Source organism: Candoia aspera, chromosome 3 (genome assembly GCF_035149785.1).
Source record: "Candoia aspera isolate rCanAsp1 chromosome 3, rCanAsp1.hap2, whole genome shotgun sequence".
Lineage (NCBI taxonomy): Eukaryota > Metazoa > Chordata > Lepidosauria > Squamata > Boidae > Candoia > Candoia aspera.
The window spans coordinates 177,677,957-177,704,026 of record NC_086155.1 but is presented as its reverse complement, the minus strand read 5'-3'; the positions used below and the strand labels follow the sequence as shown (position 1 = coordinate 177,704,026).

The 26,070-nt window shown below is 37.5% G+C and overlaps 1 protein-coding gene across 3 annotated transcripts in view; it reads right to left on the bottom strand.

Moving 5' to 3' along the window:
* Positions 1-472: 472 nt before the first annotated feature.
* The window catches only part of HNF4G (hepatocyte nuclear factor 4 gamma), an 86,473-nt gene continuing 60,875 nt past the window's right edge, over positions 473-26,070 (bottom strand). For 2 of the 3 annotated variants that reach the window (XM_063299402.1, XM_063299400.1), the window contains exons 2-10: positions 22,871-23,042; positions 19,944-20,038; positions 11,710-11,816; positions 8,919-9,077; positions 6,953-7,040; positions 5,775-5,927; positions 4,011-4,247; positions 3,266-3,385; positions 473-1,715 (exon numbers count right to left, since the gene is read on the bottom strand). In XM_063299402.1, coding sequence (XP_063155472.1) covers positions 1,597-1,715; positions 3,266-3,385; positions 4,011-4,247; positions 5,775-5,927; positions 6,953-7,040; positions 8,919-9,077; positions 11,710-11,816; positions 19,944-20,038; positions 22,871-23,016 — 1,224 coding nt within the window. In that variant the 5' untranslated portion in view covers positions 23,017-23,042 and the 3' untranslated portion in view covers positions 473-1,596. The remainder of the gene's footprint in view (positions 1,716-3,265; positions 3,386-4,010; positions 4,248-5,774; positions 5,928-6,952; positions 7,041-8,918; positions 9,078-11,709; positions 11,817-19,943; positions 20,039-22,870; positions 23,043-26,070) is intronic. The other variant, XM_063299403.1, reaches the window with a different exon arrangement.

Genomic DNA, 26,070 nt, shown 5'->3' with positions numbered 1-26,070 from the left:
TTTTCAGAGCATTATCATGCTGATGAACAAAATCCTTTACTTAATCTCTTCCTCACATTCTGTTGTGTTGACAAGAATAAAAAGGCCCTCTACTTTCCACCTGAGCTGCACCAAGTGAACAGAACTTTGTATTTAGCACTAAATATTCCATGAAATCTCCTCCCTAATTTCAGCTCATTTGGATTACTGTGCCAATCACAAATTCTTTTCTGATCTGAAAATAGCAGCTATCCTTCTCAAAGACACTTTTGCTTCTTAGAAATTTCAGAGGTGGGGGTGCAATGAACAGAGTAGGGAAGAATCTAGCCTAATTAAAGCTCTTCTGATTTCTTTAGAACCATTACGTGGTTTTCATCTGATTTCAATAAGTTTTAACTTTTCCTGCTTACAGCTATGACAGCCAACTTAAAAAAAATAACTGTTTACATTATGCAGAAGAGAAAAAGTTACTTCAAGGCCCATTTCACATTCATATGTTTTCAATATCTGTTTATTGAGCATTGATGAAAAACAGTCTAAAAACATTTGCGGTACCCATTTCATGGCTACTCAAGCCTATATTCATACATTACATCATATTCAAACAACTTAACACAATACCATTTGAAACAAAGCTAGTAATTTTGATTTTATACAATTAGACATACAAAAATAATTCTACATTTAGAAAATAAATCATTTCTCAATAAATTACAATACACTTTTTTCTTTAAAAAAGAGTAGTTTGTGTAAAATAGATAACAATACAAAAGAGTTCTAAAAGAGCAAAGGTTTTCATTTCTGAATCGTGAAAAACCTTTGCCATCCTAGGAAATCATTCAGATTCAGATAGACCAGTATCTTTAAAGTGGTCATTGACCAAGATTGCACATAGCATAAAAAAATTGGCATTTAAATTAGATGAGTTCAGGTGAGTACATGGAATGAGACCACCAGGGAAATCCAGCACTTAGGCTTCCCAGAGGAACACAAGGCAAACAGTTACTAAGATTTGTTTTCAAACAGCTTGCAAGCCTCGGCACATTTGCTTGGGAATGATGCTCCATGGATCCACTGGTTGGCAAGTACCAGCAGCCACAGCCTTTTCTGTAGTAACATCTCCTGTTCAAGGTGTCACTACATGATACTTACATAAGTCATACCAAGCCTGGTAGGAAACATTTTGGCAGTCAACCTCTGTTCTGTATTCAAGAAAATGGAATAACTGTTTTGATTAACTGTTAAAACTGCTTGCTTTGCTTTTTCATTATTTCTATATTTCAGCCAGTAATTTTATTGAAATCAGGTTTGCATTCTGCTACTAATTTGTAACAGTTAAGATGACACATGATATGAAGGGACAATATATTAATACTCTTCAATGATTATTCAAATGCATTACAAACAAGGCACAGCTTTCAACTATTAACATCCACAAATTACATCTGAATTCAGGCATTTAATATTGTGAGCAAAAATTATAACAAAAACAAACAAATAAAACCAAAGCCCTTTTCATTATCTCTTTACTACTGGATTGAAGTTCTCTGCCCTGAGTTTTCCAGTGTCATAATTGTTAATGCAGTGCTTATATTATAAAAGACCCATCGATCAATATCACAACATTTTTTGTTTTGGAAGAGATTGCTGTGAAATAACTGTAACTTGGTTTGGAGATATCTTGTATTCCTGGCCAGAGCCTTGTGGAGGTGAAGGTAGTGGAGTTTCAGGAGTTGCTAGAAAAAAATTTGAAAAGAAATTATCAATAATCAAATCAAGGCTGTGCTAGCAGTGTGGAGTGGGAGTGGGAGCAATAACCAGCATTGGGTGAACTGAATTACAAATGGCCACAACTTTTATTTGTTACAGCTCACACAATTTGGCATAGCATAGAAGCAGGATCCAATAATTAAGTGACCTGACTGTTGGCTAATTCCACCAGGCCAGCTGCAATAATGCAAGAATCTTAGGTCCACTCTAAGCATAAGGCTATTCTGCAATCTGGATGTTTGCAAATGGCACAGTCACAGCAGGGGCCCAGAACTTAAAGCAGGGATGGAAAACAGGTGATTCTGGGACCAATGGCAAATTCCTATGCAATACATTTGTTTAGATTTCTTCTGTGTGTATGAGAGAGACACATTTTTAGAAACTAAAGGGCCATGGGGAAGGTGCTAAACAGAAAGGTTGTTTCTGTCCACTTTTAGCTCAGGCCTTATCATCATCTTTAGCTTCTCATGGCCCTTAACAAATTAGACCTGAGGAAATGCACTCTCAGCCTAAAAAAGATTGTCCATCCCTGACATTAAGCAACAATCCAGAGTATCTTAGTGGGATCCTCACTCATAACTGCCCAATGTTTCAACATCTGTTGTAATACTGTGTTGATATGATGATGAAGAATTTCATGATATGATCCAAATGATTATCACTGTCTAACTGACTGGATGTTGATTCTATAGACTCTATGATTCAGGACCTAGTCAAGGACCTAAGAGTAATGGAAGTATCACTATAAAATGTATGCTCTTCCATGTAATCTTTTGCAAAATTAGTGGTGTCAAGTCCAGTAATCTTAAAATTTCTAAATATTTTGGTATTGCACCAAGAGCTCCAATTACATTCAGTATGACAGCTGATGGTTTTCATCCAGCTGTTTTTCATCAATTCAACTATCACCAAATATTGCCACACGAATGAACACATTGTCTGATATATTATGTTCTATGTGTGTATCAATTTGAATACTGAAATCCAACAAAATTTTGAATTTGAAATCCCACAAAATAATAAGATGAAGATGATGATGTGATGAATCCTGGAACAGTATGCAAAAACAATAACCTTTTATAAAAACAAAAAACAAACCCCATTAAAATCAGACAATAAAACAATGGGAGTACAATTTAAATCAGAATTTGATAGACTAAAATGCTCTCAAATTGCTCTTGTTGAAAGCAATTATTAAGCAAATAAAAATTCTCTATTCATAGCAAGACAATGAACTTGGAGGGTGGCTGGGGAGACAAAATTACAATAACGTTCTGGCATTTTTTCCCCTGATCAACAAATAGAGATTTGTTTCTAAATCATTTCTGGACCAACTGGCATAAAAACAGATTCCTTCCTCCTACATGACACGAGTATGTATGGAATTATGGAATACAAATTCCTTGAAGTTACTGAAAAAAATAAGAGCCAGTAATTACTTAATTAAATGTAGTTATTTAATGATTAATTAACTAACTACATTTATAACAAAATGATCCATTGTTAATCAACTTACCTATCTGTTCCATATGAACAGGAGCTGTTACTGAACTTACAAGCAAGGTTTGCCCAGTAACTGGATCCTGGGCTAGATGAGGATGGATTGGGTGGAGATTAGTAGCATCATTAAACGTACCTGCAACAGTGTCACCAAACAAGTATCAGCTCAAGTGAATGGATTGATACTATCCAAAGTATGTTTCTCTAGTCAAAAAGAAATTCAGCATCCCATTTATTGGGACACAGGTAAGGATGAAAATCAGTGTATGTTAGCTGTAATCTAAGGGTTAGCTAAACATGAAAGCATGGTTACTCAGATAATCAGTGTTGTTCATGAAAAGCAGTTTTCAGCAAACAAAGTCACTGTCCTAAGTCTGATGTCTGGTTCGGAAATGTTTGGTTGGGAAAACATTCCTATGGTTTTACACCAATCATGTCATAGTTTGCAAAAATAATACAATTAATAAAATAGCCTGTAAAATGCTGTGATATTCCTTAATGTGGAAGTTCATAAACCTATATGCTTGGAGGAGTTTCAAGTCTATGTACTGTATCATAATGAACTTGTGTCCCATATTGTTGTTTAAGCACAACTTGGATCCAAAGGTCAGCATCCATCATATTATACATATGAATTGTGTTGCACTGATTCTAACCATTGGTCCATCTGGAACAATATCCTTTACCACGGGATCAATCACTCCATTATGATTTGTCTCCAAACATAATAAATGTGAGCATCATTTAATTAACATACCCACCTCCAAGCAACATTTCCTGAAGTAAACTGTCAATTTTAACCATACCGAACAGCTTTACAAATTGTATTTGCTCAATCATTTGCCAGGTAATACTCTGGACCATGGGCAAAAGCAAAAGGAGTTCTCCGAAACGACCCCTGGAATCATACTGGTGGTCATTGATGTAATCCTCCAAACTGATTTGAACTTGAAACCTCATGTTCTTGATCTTCATTGGGTTACTCAGTCCTTTTGCATCTTCAAATAACAAAGAAAAGTTACATAAATATGCAACAAATAACTGGGGAAATCAGCCGAATCATAGAATTATCCTACTGACTCTCCAATAACTAATCTCCTATAATGGCTCTAAGAAGGTAAGAGTGAGGAAGTGTTACAGACAGAACACAGTGATCCCTTTATCATAATATGTTTAACTGGATGGGAGTTAGCATCTCATGCAAACATTCTAGTGTGGTTAACTAACCTTCGCAATTAATCAGGTGGGGATAGCTTTAGCCCTGAACAACGCTGGGGCAGTTTGAAGCTAAACTAACTCCTTCCAGTGATCCATGTCATAGAAGCTATTTATTAATACATTTAATGTGTTCTGAGTAAGAAAAATGAAATCTCAAAGAATCCTAGAAAAAAACTAGGGTCTATCTAGGACTCTGTTTTAATTTTTTGCCCCCCTCATTCTCATGGGGCTTGGGGGGGAAGGTTTAAAAAGGAGACAGAAAGGGGTAGGGGGAAAAGACCTCCCACTCCTGACTTCATGATGGTACCAGCTCTGATTGTTTCACCATGAAATTTTTTCCTTAATATGTTTCTATTTTTTAAAAAGACAGAAAACGACAGTCTCCAACCTCCTTTAGAATAAGTAAGAAGGACTGAAAAAATAGTCAATGCATAAAGGACCCAGTTATCCTAGTCTGTGTGCTGGCACCACACAGATTCTGTTGATTAAAGAAGCTAGATCAGCCATGTTGTACAAACTCAGCAATGTTTGTGTCTGGAAAGAAATCCTTTCATCTTCATAGGATAACATGTGATTATGCATGGCAAAGTTAATGAACCTTGCACATGCTTAGAAGCACTTTTCTAATTACAGATTTTCAATATTATTTCTATCACAGAAAATATTCCAAGATTAAACCATGTTGTTGTTGCAAACTAAGCCCTGACTCTTTCTGGAGTACAGCTGCAGAAGGTAGGAGACAACTGAGACCATCTGCACCTGGCTAGAATACCAGCAAGATGAACACTGAATCTGCAGAATTTGTCTTGAACAACCCAGGGCTAGGGGCAATAAATATGTTACTTGGAGAAAATCTGTAGAGAGACAACAGATAAGCTCTCAAGGCCAGCCAAGACAGGGAACTTTAAGGTCTCACCCACATGCATATAAGGGCAAATTATGTTGCCTGCTCTGCACCAATTTCAGAAGGTGCCTTGTATTTCTGTTAGTCCTTTCTTTAGGACTTGATGACACACCAAGGCAGGGCTGTCAGAAAACCTCTTCATTTCTCAGCTGGCACAAGGATTAAAGTTTCACTGAAAATCCAAAATATCCATTCTAAATCTGATGTTGTCCAGATATGCTGAACTCATAATTCCCAGTTAGCATGCTGATGTTTCAAAATAAGTTAAAATAAAATCCTTTGAGAACCAACCATACAAAGACCTAGATGACAACCCCAGGTCACACGAAGTCCTTTAATATCTCTGCTATATTTGGAAAGCAACCATTTTTGTTACATTTGGAAAGGAAATTCTGAAATATACCTGGATCAAAAAAAACAATTGCTTTTAGACACGCGTATTCATTATCATCGATCTGAATTTCCTGAAATGGTCGTATTAGCTCATCCAGGATCCGGTTTGCTACTCTGCTAATCTCAATTTCAGAACTGTTGCGATGGATAACAAAATCATTACCTTAAGAAATAAAATCAGGTCAAAATTATTAATGATATCTGTAGCCTAAAACAAAGCTAGTTCCTATTTCTTTTTTTTTTCCTGAAGAACATTTCTGCAGATGAATAATCATTTTTCAATACACACCAGTTTTTTTCCATGTTATGTGCCAGCAATAATTTGCTTCTCTATATAAACATGCAATTGTACATTATATTATTTCACTTCATAATTGTGTACTTATCTAAATATTTATATTTCTGAAAACAACTCTTGGTAAAGTAGATCTCCTATACATAGAACAGCTGAAAGGCCAAACACTGTGCAAACTCATGTCCTGTTGCAGACTTCCCAAAAGCAACTGGTTGGCCACTCTGAAGAACAAAATCCTACAGGTTGCATTTGCCTGTGGTCAGTTGCTGAAGGCTGTGATTATAAATTTAGGGCTGGGAATTAGATGTTACCTACTGATGGTAGAAACCCTTTCACCTTTCAGTTAAGTATTGGGGGTGGAGGGGAGGAAATGGGAGCTCCTGTCTGAACCAGCTCCAGCAGGGCCATATGAACATTCCATCCCCAAGGAATATCTCCAAAAGCAGAGAAAAGGAATAAGGCAGAGGTTATGCAAACCATATGCAATGGATTGGGAAATGAGCCAAAATGTTTTCTTCTGCCAGTCATGAGGAAAAATAAATCCCTCATTGCAAGGGTCATGCTTGTGGGAAATAAGCAACATTATTTTAGGTGGTTTTCTCCAAGAAAAATCTCCCTCTAAGTAATTACAACAGTGAATCAACCACCCCATCTGCAAAATAAAATTAATAAGGTATGGTAGGAATAGGAGATACTGAGTTACTTTTAAAGGTAAGGAATATTCTTCTTTTATGCAGAACAGTCCTGCCTCAGTGAAAAATCCTCCTGTGTTATGTACACCTAATTCTGGATCCAAATTAATGCTCTGCAAGCTGAAGTCCTCAGCATACCTCTCAGTAAATATAGTTAGGGTTGTGTTGATTAAAAAAAAACCAAAATAAATATAACCTAACCTAAAAGAATGATGTCTTTGTAAGCCATAGACCTTTTTGCTGCTCCAAGTAAAAGATGCTCTCCAGCATGTGCTCTTAACAGGGCAACCTTGGATATAAAAAGCACATAAAACATCAGTACAAAATGTACATAAAATATTAAAACAGAACATCAAAGGAAATCAAAACTGAATTAGAATAATCTGAATTATAGCTCTTCCTACTAAAGCCTTCTCCTTTCCCTGACCTCCAGAAAATACATTGAAGACATGAGGCTTCTGCTTCAGAAATATATTGTTAATTAATCTTTTCTTAGTCTTTTAAAGAATCTATTTTCCTGATAATTTGTTTCCCACTCCTGAACATGTTTGATACCCAAAGATCTCATGAAAAACAGGCAATGACACTGAGTTTGTATCACCTTGAGTGACAGCTTGCTTAATCATGGATTGTTGAACTAATGATAGCTAGATTTGTAGAACTTGCTAAGCTTCATGAAGCCCATAAAACCTTCGCTGTGGCCCTCAGAGACTTCCCAAACTCATCACCAAATAGCTATTTTCTTCCTCTCTAATGAGGCAGGAAGTGGGAATGTCCTGTGTTTGAATCATTCTTGACCTTTAAAACCAATGGAGAGCATCCATACTGTACGTAAGCCCTATTCAATTCAACATGGTTTATTCATGGCTAAGTGAACACAAAATAGCAGCCTAAATAACCTTGGACCATAAGAGGAAAATTATTAAAAATATTGAATATAGTACATTAACTTATCTTTTATAAACAGGATACAGTCAATTAATTAATTAATTATAAATTGAATTGAATTTAAATTTGGTCTTTATTCTGCCCCACCAGCTATCAGTGCATCCCTCTCTTCATTTATGGTTTACAAATTGCAATAAGTGTGAACCATAGTTTGTTCACACCAACAAAAAACCCACATTATGACATACTGCACTATCTGAATTCAGCTATTTCCTCCCCTTGCTCTTCTGAGATCTAATGTAGTCAGTCCCCCTCAACACACTAGGTTCACGCTCCCAATCCTTCTTTGCAAATGAAGAATCTGGGGTTTTCTCCATAGAGTGAAAACTAGATGTCAATTTGACACATAGCTTACAACTATGTATATTTCCCCATAATTCTTTTTTCTCTGCATGACAGAGAGACAGCAAAGGGGGTCAAAGGGACAAAAGGAACATCTAAAAAGATGTTTCTGATTCTCAACGTACTTAAGAATTTCTTTTAACTTTTTCTTCAGGATATTTTGAACGTACTTTATTTTGGGGGGTTTGGAAGAGTACGACTGTTGGTGATACAGCTGTATTGTTTTCCATTACAATTTTTTCCAGCACTTTGAAGCCTTCCCAGTTATTGTCACATACCAGTTTGAAATAATAGGAATTCCATGTGATGCCTTTCTTTGGGGTTTCACTGAAGCGTGGGAAGCCAGATGGCTGCAGTCTATTAGATAATTATAGAATGAAAGATAGAACTTCCATATACACTCTTTGGCCATCTAGTAATTGAGAATTTTACCATATTATATTATATTATATTATATTATATTATATTATATTATATTATAAATTATATTCTCTTTTGAAAACACGTTCAAAAGCCGATTTCCTTTCATCAAATTCTTATCAAAAAGTAAAAGATTTTTTCCTGCAATGCAGCAGTGGATTTTCCAAAATCATGCTTTCTTTTCAGGAAACATACTTTGCCTTGACTTGCTACTTGCTGATAATGTTTTTTGCAAATATATTGGCTCCATCCTATGTGGCAGGGAATTCTGGAACCTGATCCTATTTGACATTCTCCCAGGCTGAACCCTACCACACTTCTTTCTGATTCTATAACCAGTTCTCCATTAATCTAAGCTTAAGGATCCTAAGTTTGGTTTTAAACATAAAATGATATTCTCTCCAAACTGAGAGGCTTACTTCTTACAATGTTAACAGGTGCTTTAATTATTTCATACCTGATCATCCAGCCGTAATTCACAGAAAGCTGGAATATATTTTGCCCACTCTACAAGAATCAAGAGCTGTTGCTTCATAGATTCACAGATATCACTAATACCTGCAATTTTCTTAACACTGATGTCAGTAGTGCCAACATTGAGACCTGAAAGAGGAATCTGTGTGACAGAAAGACTCGAATTGGTTAAAGATTCAAATGGCTATACCAGTCTTGATGATAGTTACAAGTCTGTTATAATTCTAGACATGTTTTTCAAATAAGTTAATATCTTTGTTATTCAAGAATTCAACAGAAATAGAAATAAAAATAAGCCCTACATATACCCCAGAGAGAGTGATCATAGCTCATATATTTATTATTTATTTAATGTGCTTCCATACCATTCCCCATATATTGCATCTTAAAGTGCTTTGTTGTTATTAAACACTATAACAAAAACAATAAATTAGAACAATATGAAATATTTATTAAAAAGATAAGGGGAAAGAATGTAAAAGAAATCTGAATGATTCATCCAATACTTGAACAGACAAAGCTTGAGTGAAGTGATATCCGTTTATTGATGAATTTATAAAGTGCTCCAGTCAACCAATTCTAAAGAGGTACAAAAGCAGTATCTGCAGCCAGTGTGACAATAAAACAGTAAGATACAGAAATATAAAATAAAACAAATACAGTAACAATTACTATTACTCACAGAAAAAACAATTACAATTTCTTGGCACTGGGAGCTCTACAATATTCAATGTGTATTTCAAGGTGCTGGTAATGACCTATAAAGCCCCACATGGAATGGGGCCAGGATATTTGAGGGACTGACTCTCCCCAGATGCTGTATATCTACCAGTCCCATCAGATCCAGCAGGAAAGGCATGTTATGGGTCCCATCTACTAAGGAATGTCATCTGAAAAGACCCAGGAAGAGAAACTTTTCTGCCATGGTGCCCACCCTTTGGGATATCATTCCTCCAGAACTTAGATTGGCACTTACCATTTTGGCCTTTAGGAAGGGCCTTGAAGACTTGGCTGTGCCATCTTGTCTATGGGTCTGGCAGTAGTAGTGAACCTTGGCAATGGCTATATTAAATGGCCATATAATTTATATTCACTGGCTGACTATGATTATGTTTTATTGATTTTTTAAATCATGGTTTTAAGATAGCTGTATACTGTTGTGTTTATTTTTTACTGTTTCTGTTGTTTTAATTGTGAGCCACCCAGAACCACACTTGCAAGATGAGCAGCTATACAAATTAAATACATACATACATACATACATACATACATACATACATACATAATAAGTTGTTGCAAGGATTTCCAGAATGGGAGAATATTCTAGAGTATAGGCTCCATTACAGAGAAAGCCCATCTCTGAGTAGCCACCAGATGACACTCAGTCTGGACACATGCAGCAGCCAGTGCAGCTGCTTCAACAGAGGCATTAGGCTTGCATGGCTTAGAGCATGTTCAGCTATTTGGCCACTGCATTCTTCACTAGCTGCAATTTTCAGGCCAGGTATAAAGCTAACCACCACAGAATGACTTACAGTACTCTAAATGTGAGGTTAACTGCATATGAAAAATGTTAATTTAAGTATCCCTAATCAGGAAAGGCCATAGTCAGTGTACCAGCCAAAGTTGACAACAGACACTCCTGACTACAGAGGTCACTGAAGCCTCCAATGACAGTGATAACACTAGGAGAGAACCTTCAAATCACGTACTTATTCTTTCTAACTCAAGGCTAGCCCATTTAGAATACATAGGTTGCCCAATTGCTGTATCCAGGACACAATCACCCACAATACCAGCCCTTCAAAAAGCTGGACTCTTAGATCCAGATGCTAAATGGGACTTCTGCACATGTGGTACATATTCACAGAGCCCTTCCACCAGTTCAAAGCATGTGTCCAAACCAAGTTGCCTCACTTCAACCCTTTGATTCAGTGTACTGAGGCAACATGAATCAATTTTCAACCTCCCTCCCATGGACTGAGATACTGCCTGCACAGGCCTACATATTAACTCTGTTTCCATAGAAAGTCATCAATTGGGGTGATTTTTGAAGACAGTGGGCCTCCAAGAACATCTGCAGCTGCATAGATGATACCCATCCCTGCAGTGTTTGTATGCAATGCAGTAGAAGCTCAGAAAGAGCTAAAAAGCTGTAGAAGAATAAAGACCTGATGATGTTGGGAATCAAAGCTAATGTAATACCAAGGGAAAAAGTATCTTAGAAGGAAGACATGATAAACGTCTGTTGGTTCAGACACACAGAAAAAGAGCAAGAAAAAGAAACACAAGTAGAAGTATTTTGTATCCTGAAGTATATTTGTATACTATATGGTGTGGTTTTGTATATCATATATCGTATCATATCGTATCATATCGTATTGTATCATATCACTTTTATGGTAATATAGTTTTCACCAATAGAGCAAATATTTAGAGCACGTCTTGCAGTCCTTGACATTCCCCTGACTTCTCCAGATGTACTCCAAGCGACTGGAGAAACATCTCATAAGGACTCCTTACAGATTATACCTGATAGCAATAATGGTTTCCTCCTTACCTGAATCATGCAGTTAACTATTTTGAAAGTGAAAAGTGCATTGAGTATTATTACAAGATAAGCTGAATAAAATTAGAATTCTCTTCAGAGAACCTTCCTGTCTTATATCATTATTACGAATGCAAAAAGAATATATATGGTTATAAAAAGTGGACTCAGAGAGTATTCAAGAGGTCGAGGTGACTCTTTAGGCAATGATGGTGGATTATTATACCTGACGAGAAAGCACTTCAGCCTGGCACAGGGTGTTAATAGAAGGAGGGGTGTTGCCATCTGAGGCACTTCGCCTGGTACTTATTCGGTCCCGTTCGTTCTGAACAGCTGCAGGAACAGAAGAAACAGAAGAAGAAGAAAACACAAGTTACTCATATTTGGTTGCCTGCAGATAATTGCACTGAATTATCGTTCGAAGTGGTATTGAGAAGTTACATAAACTAAAGATGGTCTTATCTATATTTGGCCATGGGGAAGAATGGCACCTCTCTTTTAACCTTTTATCGTGGCAATTGTAATCCATATATTGTTCCTAAAGTACTAATTTCCACCCAGAGCCAACACTATCTTGATAGGAAACTGTGTTTTGTGTGTGCATGCTTTGAAAAACTAGGGTGTGCATCTGTGTGTGTGCGCGCACCAAGAAAACTGCAGGGACTTGTCCGTACAGTTGCCAGAAGCTGACTGACTCAGAGGCATATACACACAAACACACTGACCTGAGGGCATACACACACACACACACACATACACACTAATGAAAGGTAGCTTGCCTTAGTGGCCAATTCATTGATATGACAGGATAAACATGCTGACTCAAAAAAGACTGAAGTAAGCTGACAAATATGTTAATGAAGAAATGAAACACACAGTAATTGTGGATTGCATTAGTGATAGAATTAGCAATTATGCTTTTTATTTTATCTATTGATGGTGGTTTTGGGGGGGTCATTTTTTTAAAAGAAATTATTTTAAGGTAAACATGTCACCCCAAAGGAGAGATCCAGAGGAATGTAACATACAAGGATGCACATTTCTATTATTATTTGTTGGGGAAGCAGTCAACAATATGGCTTATGGGGAGAGGATTAAAATTCCTGTTTTTCGGCACCAAAGTTGATCATTTTCTCTACAATACATTTAAATCTGCCCTATCCACACATTTCAAACTGGAGGACAAATTCGTCCCCTCCACCTAATGCTCTTTATACCGTCTGTCTATGCACTTTGCATTCTTGAGGACAACCAAAGAAACCATTCCTGCACTTAGAATGCAATTCTTTTAAACACACGCAGACACACACACACACACAGGCTGATAGAAATTTGCCAAGAGAACTCACTCTGCATAACAAACACTCTCTTCCAATAACCTAAGAGACGGCTTTATACATGGACTTCACCAGATGGACAACACCAAAATCAGATTGACTACATCCTTTGCAGCCAAAGGTGGCGGACATCTATACAGTCGGTAAAAACAAGACCTAGAGCTGACTGTAGTTCAGATCACGAACTTCTTCTTGCACAATTTAGGATCAGACTCAAGAGATTAGGGAAGACCCACAAATCAGCTAGATATGAGCTCACTAATATTCCTAAGGAATATGCAGTGGAGGTGAAGAATAGATTTAAGGGACTGGACTTAGTAGATAGGGTCCCGGAAGAACTATCAACAGAAGTTCGCAGCACTGTTCAGGAGGCGGCAACAAAATACATCCCAAAGAAAGAGAAAACCAAGAAGGCAAAATGGCTGTCTGCTGAGACACTAGAAGTAGCCCAAGAAAGAAGGAAAGCAAAAGGCAACAGTGATAGGGGGAGATATGCCCAATTAAATGCAAAATTCCAGAGGCTAGCCAGAAGAGATAAGGAATTATTTTTAAACAAGCAATGCACGGAAGTGGAAGAAGACAATAGAATAGGAAGGACAAGAGACCTCTTCCAGAAAATTAGAAACATTGGAGGAAAATTCCAGGCAAAAATGGGCATGATCAAAAACAAAGATGGCAAGGACCTAACAGAAGAAGAAGAGATCAAGAAACGGTGGCAAGAATATATGGAAGACCCGTATAGGAAGGATAACAATATCAGGGACAGCTTTGATGGTGTGGTCAGTGAGCTAGAGCCAGACATCCTGAAGAGTGAGGTTGAACGGGCCTTAAGAAGCATTGCTAATAACAAGGCAGCAGGAGATGACGGCATCCCAGCTGAACTATTCAAAATCTTGCAAGATGATGATGTCAAGGTAATGTTTGCTATATGCTAGCAAATTTGGAAAACACAAGAATGGCCCTCAGATTGGAAAAAAATCAACTTATGTCCCCATACCAAAAAAGGGAAACACTAAAGAATGTTCAAACTATCGAACAGTGGCACTCATTTCACATGCCAGTAAGGTAATGCTCAAGATCCTGCAAGGTAGACTTCAGCAATTCATGGAGCGAGAATTGCCAGATGCACAAGCTGGGTTTAGAAAAGGCAGAGGAACTAGGGACCAAATTGCCAATATCCGCTGGATAATGGAAAAAGCCAGGGAGTTTCAGAAAAACATCTATTTCTGTTTTATTGACTATTCTAAAGCCTTTGACTGTGTGGACCGTAACAAATCGTGGCAAGTTCTTAGTGGTATGGGGATACCAAGTCATCTTGTCTGCCTCCTGAGGAATCTGTATAACGACCAAGTAGCAACAGTAAGAACAGACCACGGAACAACGGACTGGTTTAAGATTGGGAAAGGAGTACGGCAGGGCTGTATACTCTCACCCTACCTATTCAACTTGTATGCAGAACACATCATGCGACATGCTGGGCTTGAGGAATCCAAGGCTGGAGTTAAAATCGCTGGAAGAAATGTTAACAATCTCAGATATGCAGATGATACCACTTTGATGGCTGAAAGCGAAGAGGAACTGAGGAGCCTTATGATGAAGGTGAAAGAAGAAAGTGCAAAAGCTGGCTTGCAGCTAAACCTCAAAAAAACCAAGATTATGGCAACCAGCTTGATTGATAACTGGCAAATAGAGGGAGAAAATGTAGAGGCAGTGAAAGACTTTGTATTCCTAGGTGCAAAGGTTACTGCAGATGCTGACTGCAGTCAGGAAATCAGAAGACGTTTAATCCTTGGGAAAAGAGCAATGACAAATCTCAATAAAATAGTTAACAGCAGAGACATCACACTGACAACAAAGGTCCGCATAGTTAAAGCAATGGTGTTCCCTGTAGTAACATATGGCTGCGAGAGCTGGACCATAAGGAAGGCTGAGAGAAGGAAGATCGATGCTTTGCAACTGTGGTGTTGGAGGAAAATGCTGAGAGTGCCTTGGACTGCAAGAAGATCAAACCAGTCCATCCTCCAGGAAATCAAGCGAGACTGCTCACTTGAGGGAGTGATATTAAAGGCCAAACTGAAATACTTTGGCCACATGAGAAGACAGGACACCCTGGAGAAGATGCTGATGCTAGGGAGAGCGGAGGGCAAAAGGAAGAGGGGCTGACCAAGGGCAAGGTGGATGAATGATATTCTAGAGGTGATGGATTCGTCCCTGGGGGAGCTGGGGGTGTTGACGACCAACAGGAAGCTCTGGCGTGGGCTGGTCCATGAAGTCACAAAGAGTCGGAAGCGACTAAACGAATAAACAACACAATGTTGATACTCTCACTATGGTTGTTATTTATAACTATTATTTGAGTTTAATGCTGAAAACATTAAAAAAGTCTAAATGGCTCATGTAAGCATTTTTTTTTTTAATCATAGGACTCCAAAGGTGTTTGCACTGTAATCATAGGAAACTGAAACACAGACTGAAATACTAAGAAGCCAGTGAACTTTTTTTTTTCTGCCTGCTATAACATTTAACAAGCCTAGCCTGGGTTAACCAAACATGTTGAGCAGAAAATGTGGTTTTGTAGGTCATCAAGTTGATACTGATTCTATGCATCCTGGCCTTTCCCTAATCAATATAGAACTATCTGGTGCAAGGCAAAGGGGGCTGTTGCACCTTTGATAATGGCCTAGAAGATGAAAGTTCATGCGATGACAAATGGTACTTGCTGAAATACATCTTCTACATGACTATTAGAGATGCAAGAACACCGGATCTGGATCTGTGTGTGGTAGAGTGTTCTACCACACACACACAAAAGAAAGGTATCAGAAAGCAGAAATTCCAAAATTCTTCAGAGGAAAGGAATAATAAATAGCAAGAAAACTAAAATGTACCCCTGCAAAAAAAAACCCTGAGTATATCAAGAAAATGCTGGCTAACTTTTTTGAAGCAGGGAAGGGGGAATGGATAACTGGAAGAAATTATTGTGGGATCCTTCATGGTAATGGGTAGAACGTGGTGTGTGGAAAAACGGAGGCATGCTGTTACCCAAGAGTTGAAAGAAGTCTGAGAGACAGATTGCACTTTCACTATAGAGTACACAGTGTAATCTTTCCACTTTCACAATTTATGATGGGCAGATTTTTATACCTTTTCCCAAACTAGCTTAACTAAACCATATGACATGTGCATCCAAAGAAATGCATGGCAGGAAATTACATTTTTCTCAAACTGTTTTTAAAGCGTTTGTTTAAATTCAGATGGAGGCTTCTCCCTAGGAGAAGGCAGGTAAGGTGCCAATTCCTTTCTCCCTTTACAGTCCTCAGTCCTTTTCCCGAAGAGATCCTAGACTCCATAGAGCAAAGAGTAGGAAGACTTGGCATAAGTTTCATTCACTCTTTTGCTATGGGATCATTTCATTTTGCAGACTTCAACTCCTTCCAATTCTGTATTTCGCTATAGCATTTCAGGAGACACAATCATATAAGAGTATATGTAACGAGTATGGCACAGTGAAACAACAAACAGCGAGGGGTGTCCATTAAAAAGAATAAATAAGGCTACCCCCTAAGAGAAGTTTATGCATAAGGTCATATCAAGGACAGAAAAGCATCATTCCAATCAACGTATCTCTTTAGTCCACGCAGAACCTCATCACTTTTTGTACAAGTGGGGGCTGTATTTCCTGTTATCCATTTGTGATTTTTAGTAAAGCAATCTGCATCCAAGAAGTTACAAGCAGCATCAATGCTTCAATAAAAAATGTGTTCGGCTTACTATATAGTGCTCGCAGTTTATATGAAGAATGAACGCACTTTATGGTGAAGACACACTAGATTCTTAGCCAAGGACATTCTTTGATGGGCCTTTTATTAAGGTCATAATAAGAAATGTCATGCAGTGATAAACACTAAGTGATAAACGATCATGTAGACATGAATCAAGAATGATGTCCCAGTCTTTTTTAACTGGAGAAATGCTATCTATTCCATTCCTTAACTTAGCACCTGAACAACAAAATGCAGTCAAAAGCTTTAAATATAAAATTATACCAGAGAGATCATCACCTGTTTTGATTTGCCAAGCTAAGTGGAGGGATATACTGTATGAGGAGGAAAAAGTAATTTTAAAAAAGCTGCAAAGTTTCTCAGAAATAGATGCTTAGCTTGCACATAATTCATCTGAAAGGTGTTGTGGTGTGTGTGTGTATGACAAAATCATATTTGTAGCACTAAGTGCTGATAAAATATGAAAACCTGGGAAAAATATAAAAGACAAGCATAGAAGTTCACTGGTGTAATTCTTCATGGCCAGGAAGGTTTTTCTCCCCTAAATTACTTCGATTTTCTATGATTCTTCACATCACAGCCTGGGCAAGTTTTCAAATTAGCCTTCAGTCAGGAAGGATAGGTAAGACTAGGATGGACAAAGAGGGAAGAGGTGAGGAACAGTACAGTCATGGGCATGTCAAGAAACTACCACAAAGATCCTACGACTGAAGTTTTAGGATGATTAGATCTGATATAGCCATTGTACAGCTGCCAGGAGAATCAGATCCTGATGAACAATAAAGAAAGACTACAACAATGTGGTCAAGAAACTATTTGGAAGACTGTCTTGATATCTTCTGTTATGCAGATCTGAGACTCCTCTTTAAGAAAACAATAATGTTGCATTCCTATACCTCACCCTTTCCACAACGTGGCATTCCTCAGATGTCTTAGCAATGTGTATGCTGGCTGGGGATGACGGAAGTGACAATCCAACACATCTGGAGGAGATAGATTAGGCAAGGTGACTCTGGATATTTACCTGGCAGTATGAATTCACTACTTGAATTCAATAGAACTTATTTCTGAAAAGACATGCATAGGATTCACTGTATGAAATTAAGCAATAAAGTATTGCTCTCTTATCTGGCTCTCATGCACCATCTCAGAACAAACTAAACAAGTAAACTAAATGGTTTTTTATGAATAATCTGAAACTGAGCTGACAACATTTCTATTTTGAATATGTCAGTGACAATTGAAAAAGAAACTTAAATGTTATTCCTCTTACTCTACTAATGGCTTTGGCATTGCTATGTCATTTGGATTTGAAAATAAACTACTATGTAACTTTTCCAAACAGAATTCAGAACAGATGGGATTTTTGTTTATGATGTAAATGTATAAGCTTCCTCTTTATCCAAAAGGTTCCTCAACTCAATTACTAATGGGGTTAAATTTTAAACTTGTATACAAAGAGCAGCTGGCATGGATAGTCATCTCTTTCTTCCCTCCCGCCAATCTTGTTTGTTTGTTTACTTAATGAAAAACAGGCTCTGTGGCCATAACTGGGAACTGTTGAACCAGTTTCCTTTTGCTGTTTGTTGTTCAAAACTTCCCTTCTAGCTTCTTTTGCTATTAAGAAAAAAAAAAAGACTCAAGGGCCTCATAGCCCAGAGTCACTTTATGAGTTGGACGCTTATGAGTTCAACTTATAAGTTGAATGAATGAATGAAATCTTTTCCCCATTGGCTGTAAAGCAACTGAAATTAATGATTTGCTCCCACCCAGTGGGAATGGGGGTGTCAGATGACTCTCTGCCTGCCAGTCTTCCCAGTTGCAACTTCAGAGGCTCTTTTTAATTACTTTTAAGGCAAGTCTATTGGAGAAAAGAGACATTCAGGATGCAATTAATTGTCAAGCTTTTGATCCTTCAGTATCAAAAGTGACTATCAGTACAATACTACTTCAAGTTATTTTTCAGAGAATTTTTTTTTAAAAATCCATAGAAATATTTAGCAGACTGGATGAAAATAGAGGAGACATAGTTACTTTTCAAATCTTATAAGGTGATCAAGGGATCATTTACAGATTTGCTTAATCTTTAAAGTTCCTGGTACACTAACAGCAGCATTAGATTCTCGGTAGAGAGATTTCTTCCATCCCCCAGTATTCTCTAGAAAGACCAGAAGATCCTGTAATGTCGCATGGACAGAAGGCAAGCCCCAGGGAGGAAAACTGTGATCTGCAAAGTGTCTGATGCTGCTGTAACAACACCAGTCTGTGTAGACATGAAACAAAGATAGAATAAACTTCTCACTTTTTACATTTTAGAAAATAAGAAATTTCCATCCATTCCACTGTGGATTTTTTTTCCTAGGGTAGGGTAAACTGTTAGCATTCATCTTTTCATGGACCCTCTGGGAACAAACACCAAGATGTTCTATAGCATCTATCACACAATCCTCTTTAATACCTTGTTGTGTAATTTTCCTCATTAGAATAAATTCAGCCATTCATTTTTATGAAGAAATGTCTAAGTAGATACTCAGAAATACTATTAGCCTGAGGACTAAACCTCTGAGCCCCAGTGATCCAATCAATGGTCATAGATTTGGATCTTGAACCACATAGGCCTACTTTGAATTCACTTTTTTGTACATACTATCCAGTAAAAAATATGTTTTACATATCTAAATAAAATATTTACTAGTAGTACTACTAAACTACACAGTTCTTTTCCATCTATGAGATGACAAGATTCTCAATCTACCATACAATATACTAGTTTTATTATTCACATCTAGTTCCATCAATCATTCCATGGATTTTGCATCATTTCTGTAAGTATTAACAAGCAATGTGCTTTATAATGAAGCAAGAGTAATATTAATATAAGATATCATAATTCATAACCATCACTGATAAATTATTATCATTACTGTTCTCAGTTTACATATGAAAAACTGAGGCCGAAAGAACATGCCACACTAAAATTCACCTGAAAAGATATTTGCTGAGCCTCTATTAATTCAAGTCTTCTATCTGAATCCAGCATTTCATCTACAAAGCCACATTAGGTGCCACCAGTATGATCAGTACTACTTATTTCCACAAAGCTTGGGGAGCTGCATTTTCTGCCTTATGGTACCACAAATGTATGTTTAGATATGTTTGAAATTACCACACCAATTTTTAGCATTGTCAACAAAAATTGCATAACAAGGCAATGTATAAAAGATGTATTTATACTTCTATTTTAAAAAAATCCTTCCAAGGTAAAATATATCTGTGTCTAATCAATATATATTTTATTTCCTGCTAATTTATATAATTTTTTTCCATTTTTTTTTAATTACCTTCCTTCTTCATCCCAGCACAAAAGCACTTTTTCAAGCGACAGTATCTGCATTGATTTCTCTTGTCCTTATCAACAATACATTGCCGGCTAAATCTGTTGGACAGAATCAAGGGTAAATGTATTAGAGCCCAAGTACAGGAGGAGCCTGATTAGCACAAGTGAAACAATTAATGGGCACTGTCAAAACAATGTCTTTGACTCTCAACCTTCACCGGTATTTTTTCTTTAATCAGACTTGAAACATTTCTCTTTGCCATTCTTCTAACAGGAATAATTCCTTCTGATGGGCAAGTAAAATCCCATTAGGTTATTCATCATCTACTGAAAGCAAGGCATATAAATTCTGCTCTCGGTTTCACGAATGCTTAGGATAACTCTTTTGGCCTCCCTTTGATCCTCGCCTGCTGTTGAATATGATCAGGAGCAGGAAACAAAAGAAAGGAGTCCTGTTAGATCAGAATAAAGGCTTATCTACTTTAGCTGTTAGCTTCCAAGTGGTCAAAACGATGCTTCTATAAAGTAGTCACTCAAAACATTAAAGCATCGTCTCTCCATATTATGTGTCCCTCCATCTGGATCCAAGAGATATACCGCCTTTGTTCAGAAAGGATCCATTTATCTTTATTAATAGCGATTGATAAATATATCTTTTAAGCAAATTAATGAACTAACCCAGCAGTGAGGCTCTTTCATCAGAATTAAGAAATATTTCCAGCCTGAGGTGCACTGAATGCTTCCTGACCCTACATCATTATTTCATACCAGGACACTGTTCTAAAATTGGTCTAAAAACCATGGGGGAAAGCAATGCAGTTTATTTAAAAAAATAAAACAGACTGGAAGATATCCTGATTAGAGAGAGAGTGGGATGGTTCTTGTCTACTTAGTAGTATTAGAACATGATTTGAGCAAGGAGTGATACAAAGAGATGAGCTACTATATTTTAAATTACCCAGTAGAAATAGGCACATACATTGCTCTTGATTCAGCATAACTGAAATCTAAGAATATGTGTGCAAAAGGCTCACCAATTTCAACAGTAACACATACAGATTGTGATTAATTTGAGCTAGAATCTCAAGATAACTAAATATCTTGAAAAGAAGACCTGAGTCTACAAAAGTAATAGTGGGGGGGGAAGTACTTTTTAACTTCGGCAGCAATCCTAGGCAACCTTCTCAAAAAAATGAGAAGGAGATAAAACAAAATGCCAGAGGGCACCTTGTAGCACAGATCTAGTCATAGTTGAGGAAAAAGAAAAATAAGACAGATAGGGGAACTAAAGAATAAAACAAGGGACTCACAGTAAGGCAACAAGAAGCAGTGAAAGCTGCTAGAGGAGCAATTTCTGAAGATCAAAATCTACATTTGGTGCTATTTGGAAATGAAATGGACTGGGGTTTAGTATTGTAAATTGCTGCTAGGGAAGGCAATTCAAATTTCCTCTGCTAACCTCTACTAAGATTAAAAGTCAGATGTTAATGCTTCTTGACTGTGTCAGTGACTTCTTCAACACTAACTAGTACACAGTCAAACACACAAAGTGTTTAAGGAGGCTTTCTCCACTGCAGGCCAATCCCACCCCCTACCCCACTCCAGTTTTCTGTATTTCACTTCTCAGAATTCACTAGCCCAGAACTGCTATTGTTGAGAATTGAGGATCACACATCTGGATGCCCTCAAATTGGGGAAAGCTAGTTTAAGACATGGGTCTTGTAAGAATCAAGGATCTTTGTCTCCCTCCCTTCTGTTCTTGGATTTAGGGTTCCCTGCAGCCAAAAAAGTTCATGGAACATGTACCTTACTCAGAAAAGAGAAAAAACAGCACTTGCTAAGCATATTTCTGGTAACATGACAGCCTTTCCCGATCTGTTTTTACCCATATGTGTTGGCACTACAACTCTCACAGTTTCCAGCTAATATGGGTCCCCAATATATCTATAATGCGCAAAGTTAAAGACAGATGTTCTATGTATCAGCTATGGGTGCAAATCCATGGAGATCTTTACTAATCTTTTTTTTTTTAAGTTTAGTACATTTTAAAGCCTTCAGTAAACATCAAATGCAATCCATACAGTGTATCTTGGACAGTGTTGTGGTTCCTCTAAATGAACTTGGAAGTGATCTTCAAGTCAGTACTTCTTTTGGATGTGTACGTGTTAGCAATGCCTTTCCCAGTTTTGACTACTGTTTCATTTATGGCCTTTCTGTCAAAATTGGACCTTGACATTTATGGCTTAGTTATCATGAGATAATTACTGCAACATGCTTTACATGGACTGCCCTTGAGCACTCTCTGCATTGGAAAAACAGGATTTTAATTTAATAAATTAAAATTTATTACACCTATGTGTTGGACTTGTTTGATAACCAGCACATTTCCAGGCTTAGTTCAAAGTGCTAGTTTGACCTTCAAAGACTCAACACTTCAGATTATATGATTGCTTTATTCATCTCTGCATGTTCTATGCAACACCTGAATCTTCGCTCCAGATACTATCGTCAAATGTGTCATGGCATACAGCAACTAGCTATACAATCATTTTTGGCATCCACTTTGTAGAATTCTCACAAGAGATGTCTGGAGAAGGCCAAAGCTGCTCTAGAAAGCTTTCCTGAAAGGCTTTGAAGGGCTTCTCTTGGCTTTGCAATTTTAGTGACAATGGTTTAATTTAAGATTTTATGTTAGAATTTTATGTTCTTTGTGTGTGTACTCTTAACTCAAGTGCTTTTAATTATAGATGTCAGGGACTAAGGTTGGCATATTTTACACAGAAAGCAAATGCTCCACAACTGTGTTATTATCTGCTCACTTCATTACTTCTGACTTTACTATATACTCAATTCTGGGTTTGGGAGAAGGGTAGGATAGAAATATGTCAACTAAAATAAATAAAGTGTCCCTAACAGTAATATTGCTCCTACCTGCAGCTGTAAACATGGTTCTTTCGTATGCTGCGGCGGAAGAAACCTTTGCATCCATCACAACTAGAGGCACCATAATGCTTGCCAGTTGCTCGGTCCTCACATATTGCACAAATACCACCAACTGCACTGTCAGTACTGTTCATGTTGAATGGTTCTGCTGAACAACTGTCTGGGGATGGGGAAGAACAAAGTACATAATTAGAAGCTGAGCATTGAGTGGGGAAGAAAGAGAAACACAACACGGGGGCTCAATGTTACCATCCTGAAGATTTTACAGGCCTTCTCTTTAATTAGCACTTGCCATTTAAAAAACACAAAGAACACAGCATGCCTAATTACTTCTTATTGTTATTCTAATGCATGCTTTCAAACCTATCGGGCCCACTTGTCAGAATTTATGATGCTCCTAACAATCAGTGCTCTGGGGAGGGACCTAACTCCAAAACATACAGTGAAAGCTATAGTGCTGACACATTGTCCAACTCTGCCCATGCATCTAACTGCATAAATATCTTAATAACTTAAAGTTCCTGCCTTAAGGCAACATGTTTTAAGAGGCTGGTAAAAGCCACTGTGCATTAATTTTCAAATTACTTAAAAGTGGATGCCTACCAGTGTTGATTCTCGGAGAAAAACCTAAAATAACAAGGTATTATCAATATAGAAAAGGAAACACATTATTCCTAATGGACATCATCACAAAGTGTCCAGGATTCAATTCCAGAATTCTTCAAGCTGCAATTCCAGGACAACAGGACATCTGACTAGGGAATGCTGGCTTGGACAATGTCAGGTGTTAGCCGTAGAGATTTATGTCTCGCTTTTCCAAGATAAGGTATCCAAATGGATGTACTGTAATATATCTCTTGTATTCTATAAAGTCAGGTCTTATTCAATTTGAGTTTGATTCCCAGTGATTTCATGGACACACCCGTATTGTTTTCTTGACAGTAATAGAGAAATTTTGTAGTTGCTTATTCATTAAGATGCAGCAGAAAGGATGAAAAGTATATGTGTGTGTGTGTGTGTGTGTGTGTGTGTGTATGTACGTATAGATAGATAGATAGATAGATAGATAGATATAGATATAGATATAGATATAGATATAGATATAGATATAGATATAGATATAGATATAGATATAGATATAGATATAGATATATTTTCCCCCAGGACCACCATCTCTGCCCATCCACCCACTCTGATAGAGAGATGACTGGTCCTGACCCTGCAGACCTTTAGGAAGGCAGTTAAGACCCAGCTCTTTTCCAGGCCTGTGGGCCATAAAGAGTACAATCTACATTTTTAGGAGTTATAATAGATTTAGTTGTGTTCATAATTTACTGTTCATTTGTTTTAATGTTTAATGTTCTGTATTGTGAGATTGATTTTCCTTTTTACATTTGTGCATCACAGAGTCACATTATTTGACTTGGGCAGTCATATAAATAAATATATGCCAGGAAGAAAGAAAGAAAGAAAGAAAGGAAGAAAGAAAGGAAGAAAGAAAGAAAGAAAGAAAGAAAGAAAGAAAGAAAGAAAGAAAGAAAAGAAAAGGATTCAACATATTTTCACTATCCCATGAAGGGAAACTTTACTTCTGAAGCTTTCTGTACCAGAGAATATGTAAGTCTTACAAGGAGACACTAAGGGAATTTGGAATTTTTAGTCTTAAGAAGTGACTAATGAGAATAAACTTTGGGTACTTGAAAGGATGTTAAATAGAAGGCCCAAGACCTGTTCTGTAACATCCCAAGAGACAAAGAATGATAGATTTAAATTAGAAGATGGAAGGTTCTATTTCAGTGTTGGGGAACAAATCCTAACAGAGAAGTTTAATAGCAGAATCAATTATCCAGAGTGATAGTGGCCTCTCTATAGCTGAATGTCGTAGCTAGATAATTCTCTGCCAGAAAAGCTTTAATTTGGATTTCTGGATTGAGCAGGGCTCCAGAAAAGTGGGGGAAGCCTATGCTGAATGACAGGCTTCTAAGTGTAGTATGGGAGAGTAAGAATATGGAAACAAAGAAGCTATGCCCGCTCTGAGTTACTCCACACCTGAAAGGGTATCTTGGCTTACCTTCCATCTATGGGTTTTGGGAACAGGCAGGTCTACCAGAGGATTAGACCCCAAGCTACATATCAACGCTGAACTACATATATTCCCTTCTATTGAAGGTCTACCAGAGGCTAACACAGCTCTATATTCACCAGGAGGCACATGAGGTTGACAGGATTCTGAGCAGACTGGTCTATCCATATGCTAATGCAACAGGAAGACAGGACCAATGGGATTTTCAGGTGGAATTCTCAGTTAAAGGCTAGCACACATTTACATTAACCATAAACAGATTAGGCTGAGTGGATTTTCAGGGGGCCAGGTCCACTATAGACAAAGTTCTATATGGGGCCAACAGGATTTACTGTGTGGTGTTTTATATCTCCTAGGTTTCTTCTAAATACATCTTTAATTTTTAGTTCAAGTGTAGATTCCATGTTGAATACATAGTTTTAATAACTAATTTTGCAGGAATCCATCTGCAATATTAATACAAAGCTATTAGTAGCCTCCAAACTTTAAGGCAGCTTCAATGGCCCCTTTCAATTCTATTTTTCAATTATTCTAAATCTTTTCTATGATTTGCTGCTTTTTAGTAGTTTATACTTCTCTGTATGATTGTATATCACTTCATGCCTCAGCATAGGGTGGAGGGAGGAAGGGGGGTATAAAAACAAATAAATAAAAAAGCCGGCCATGATCACATGATCAAGATCTTTCCCCCTTTTTACATAAAAAAGAGCAGGGCTTCAACCATACAGTTGTGACCACCATCTTGACTTTTTGACCCCCTTCCAATGGACACTTCTGCCTAAGCAACCAAAAACTGTAGGGTTATCAGAAATGACTGGCAAGTGACCAGAGATGATGATGTTAATGTATGAATTGGCATACTGCCAACAACCTCATCATCCATGATGAACGATAGAGTCATGAGCAGTGCAGTGTGCACAGCACCAGTATATCTCCTCCAATATACAGGTAGTCCTCGACTTATGACCACAATTAGGACCAGAATTTCCATTAATAAGCAAAGTGGTCATTAAGTGAGTCACACCTGATTTTACAACCTTTTTTGCCACAGGCATTAAGTGAATCACCATGGTAATTAAGCAAATCAGCTTCCCCCATTGACTTT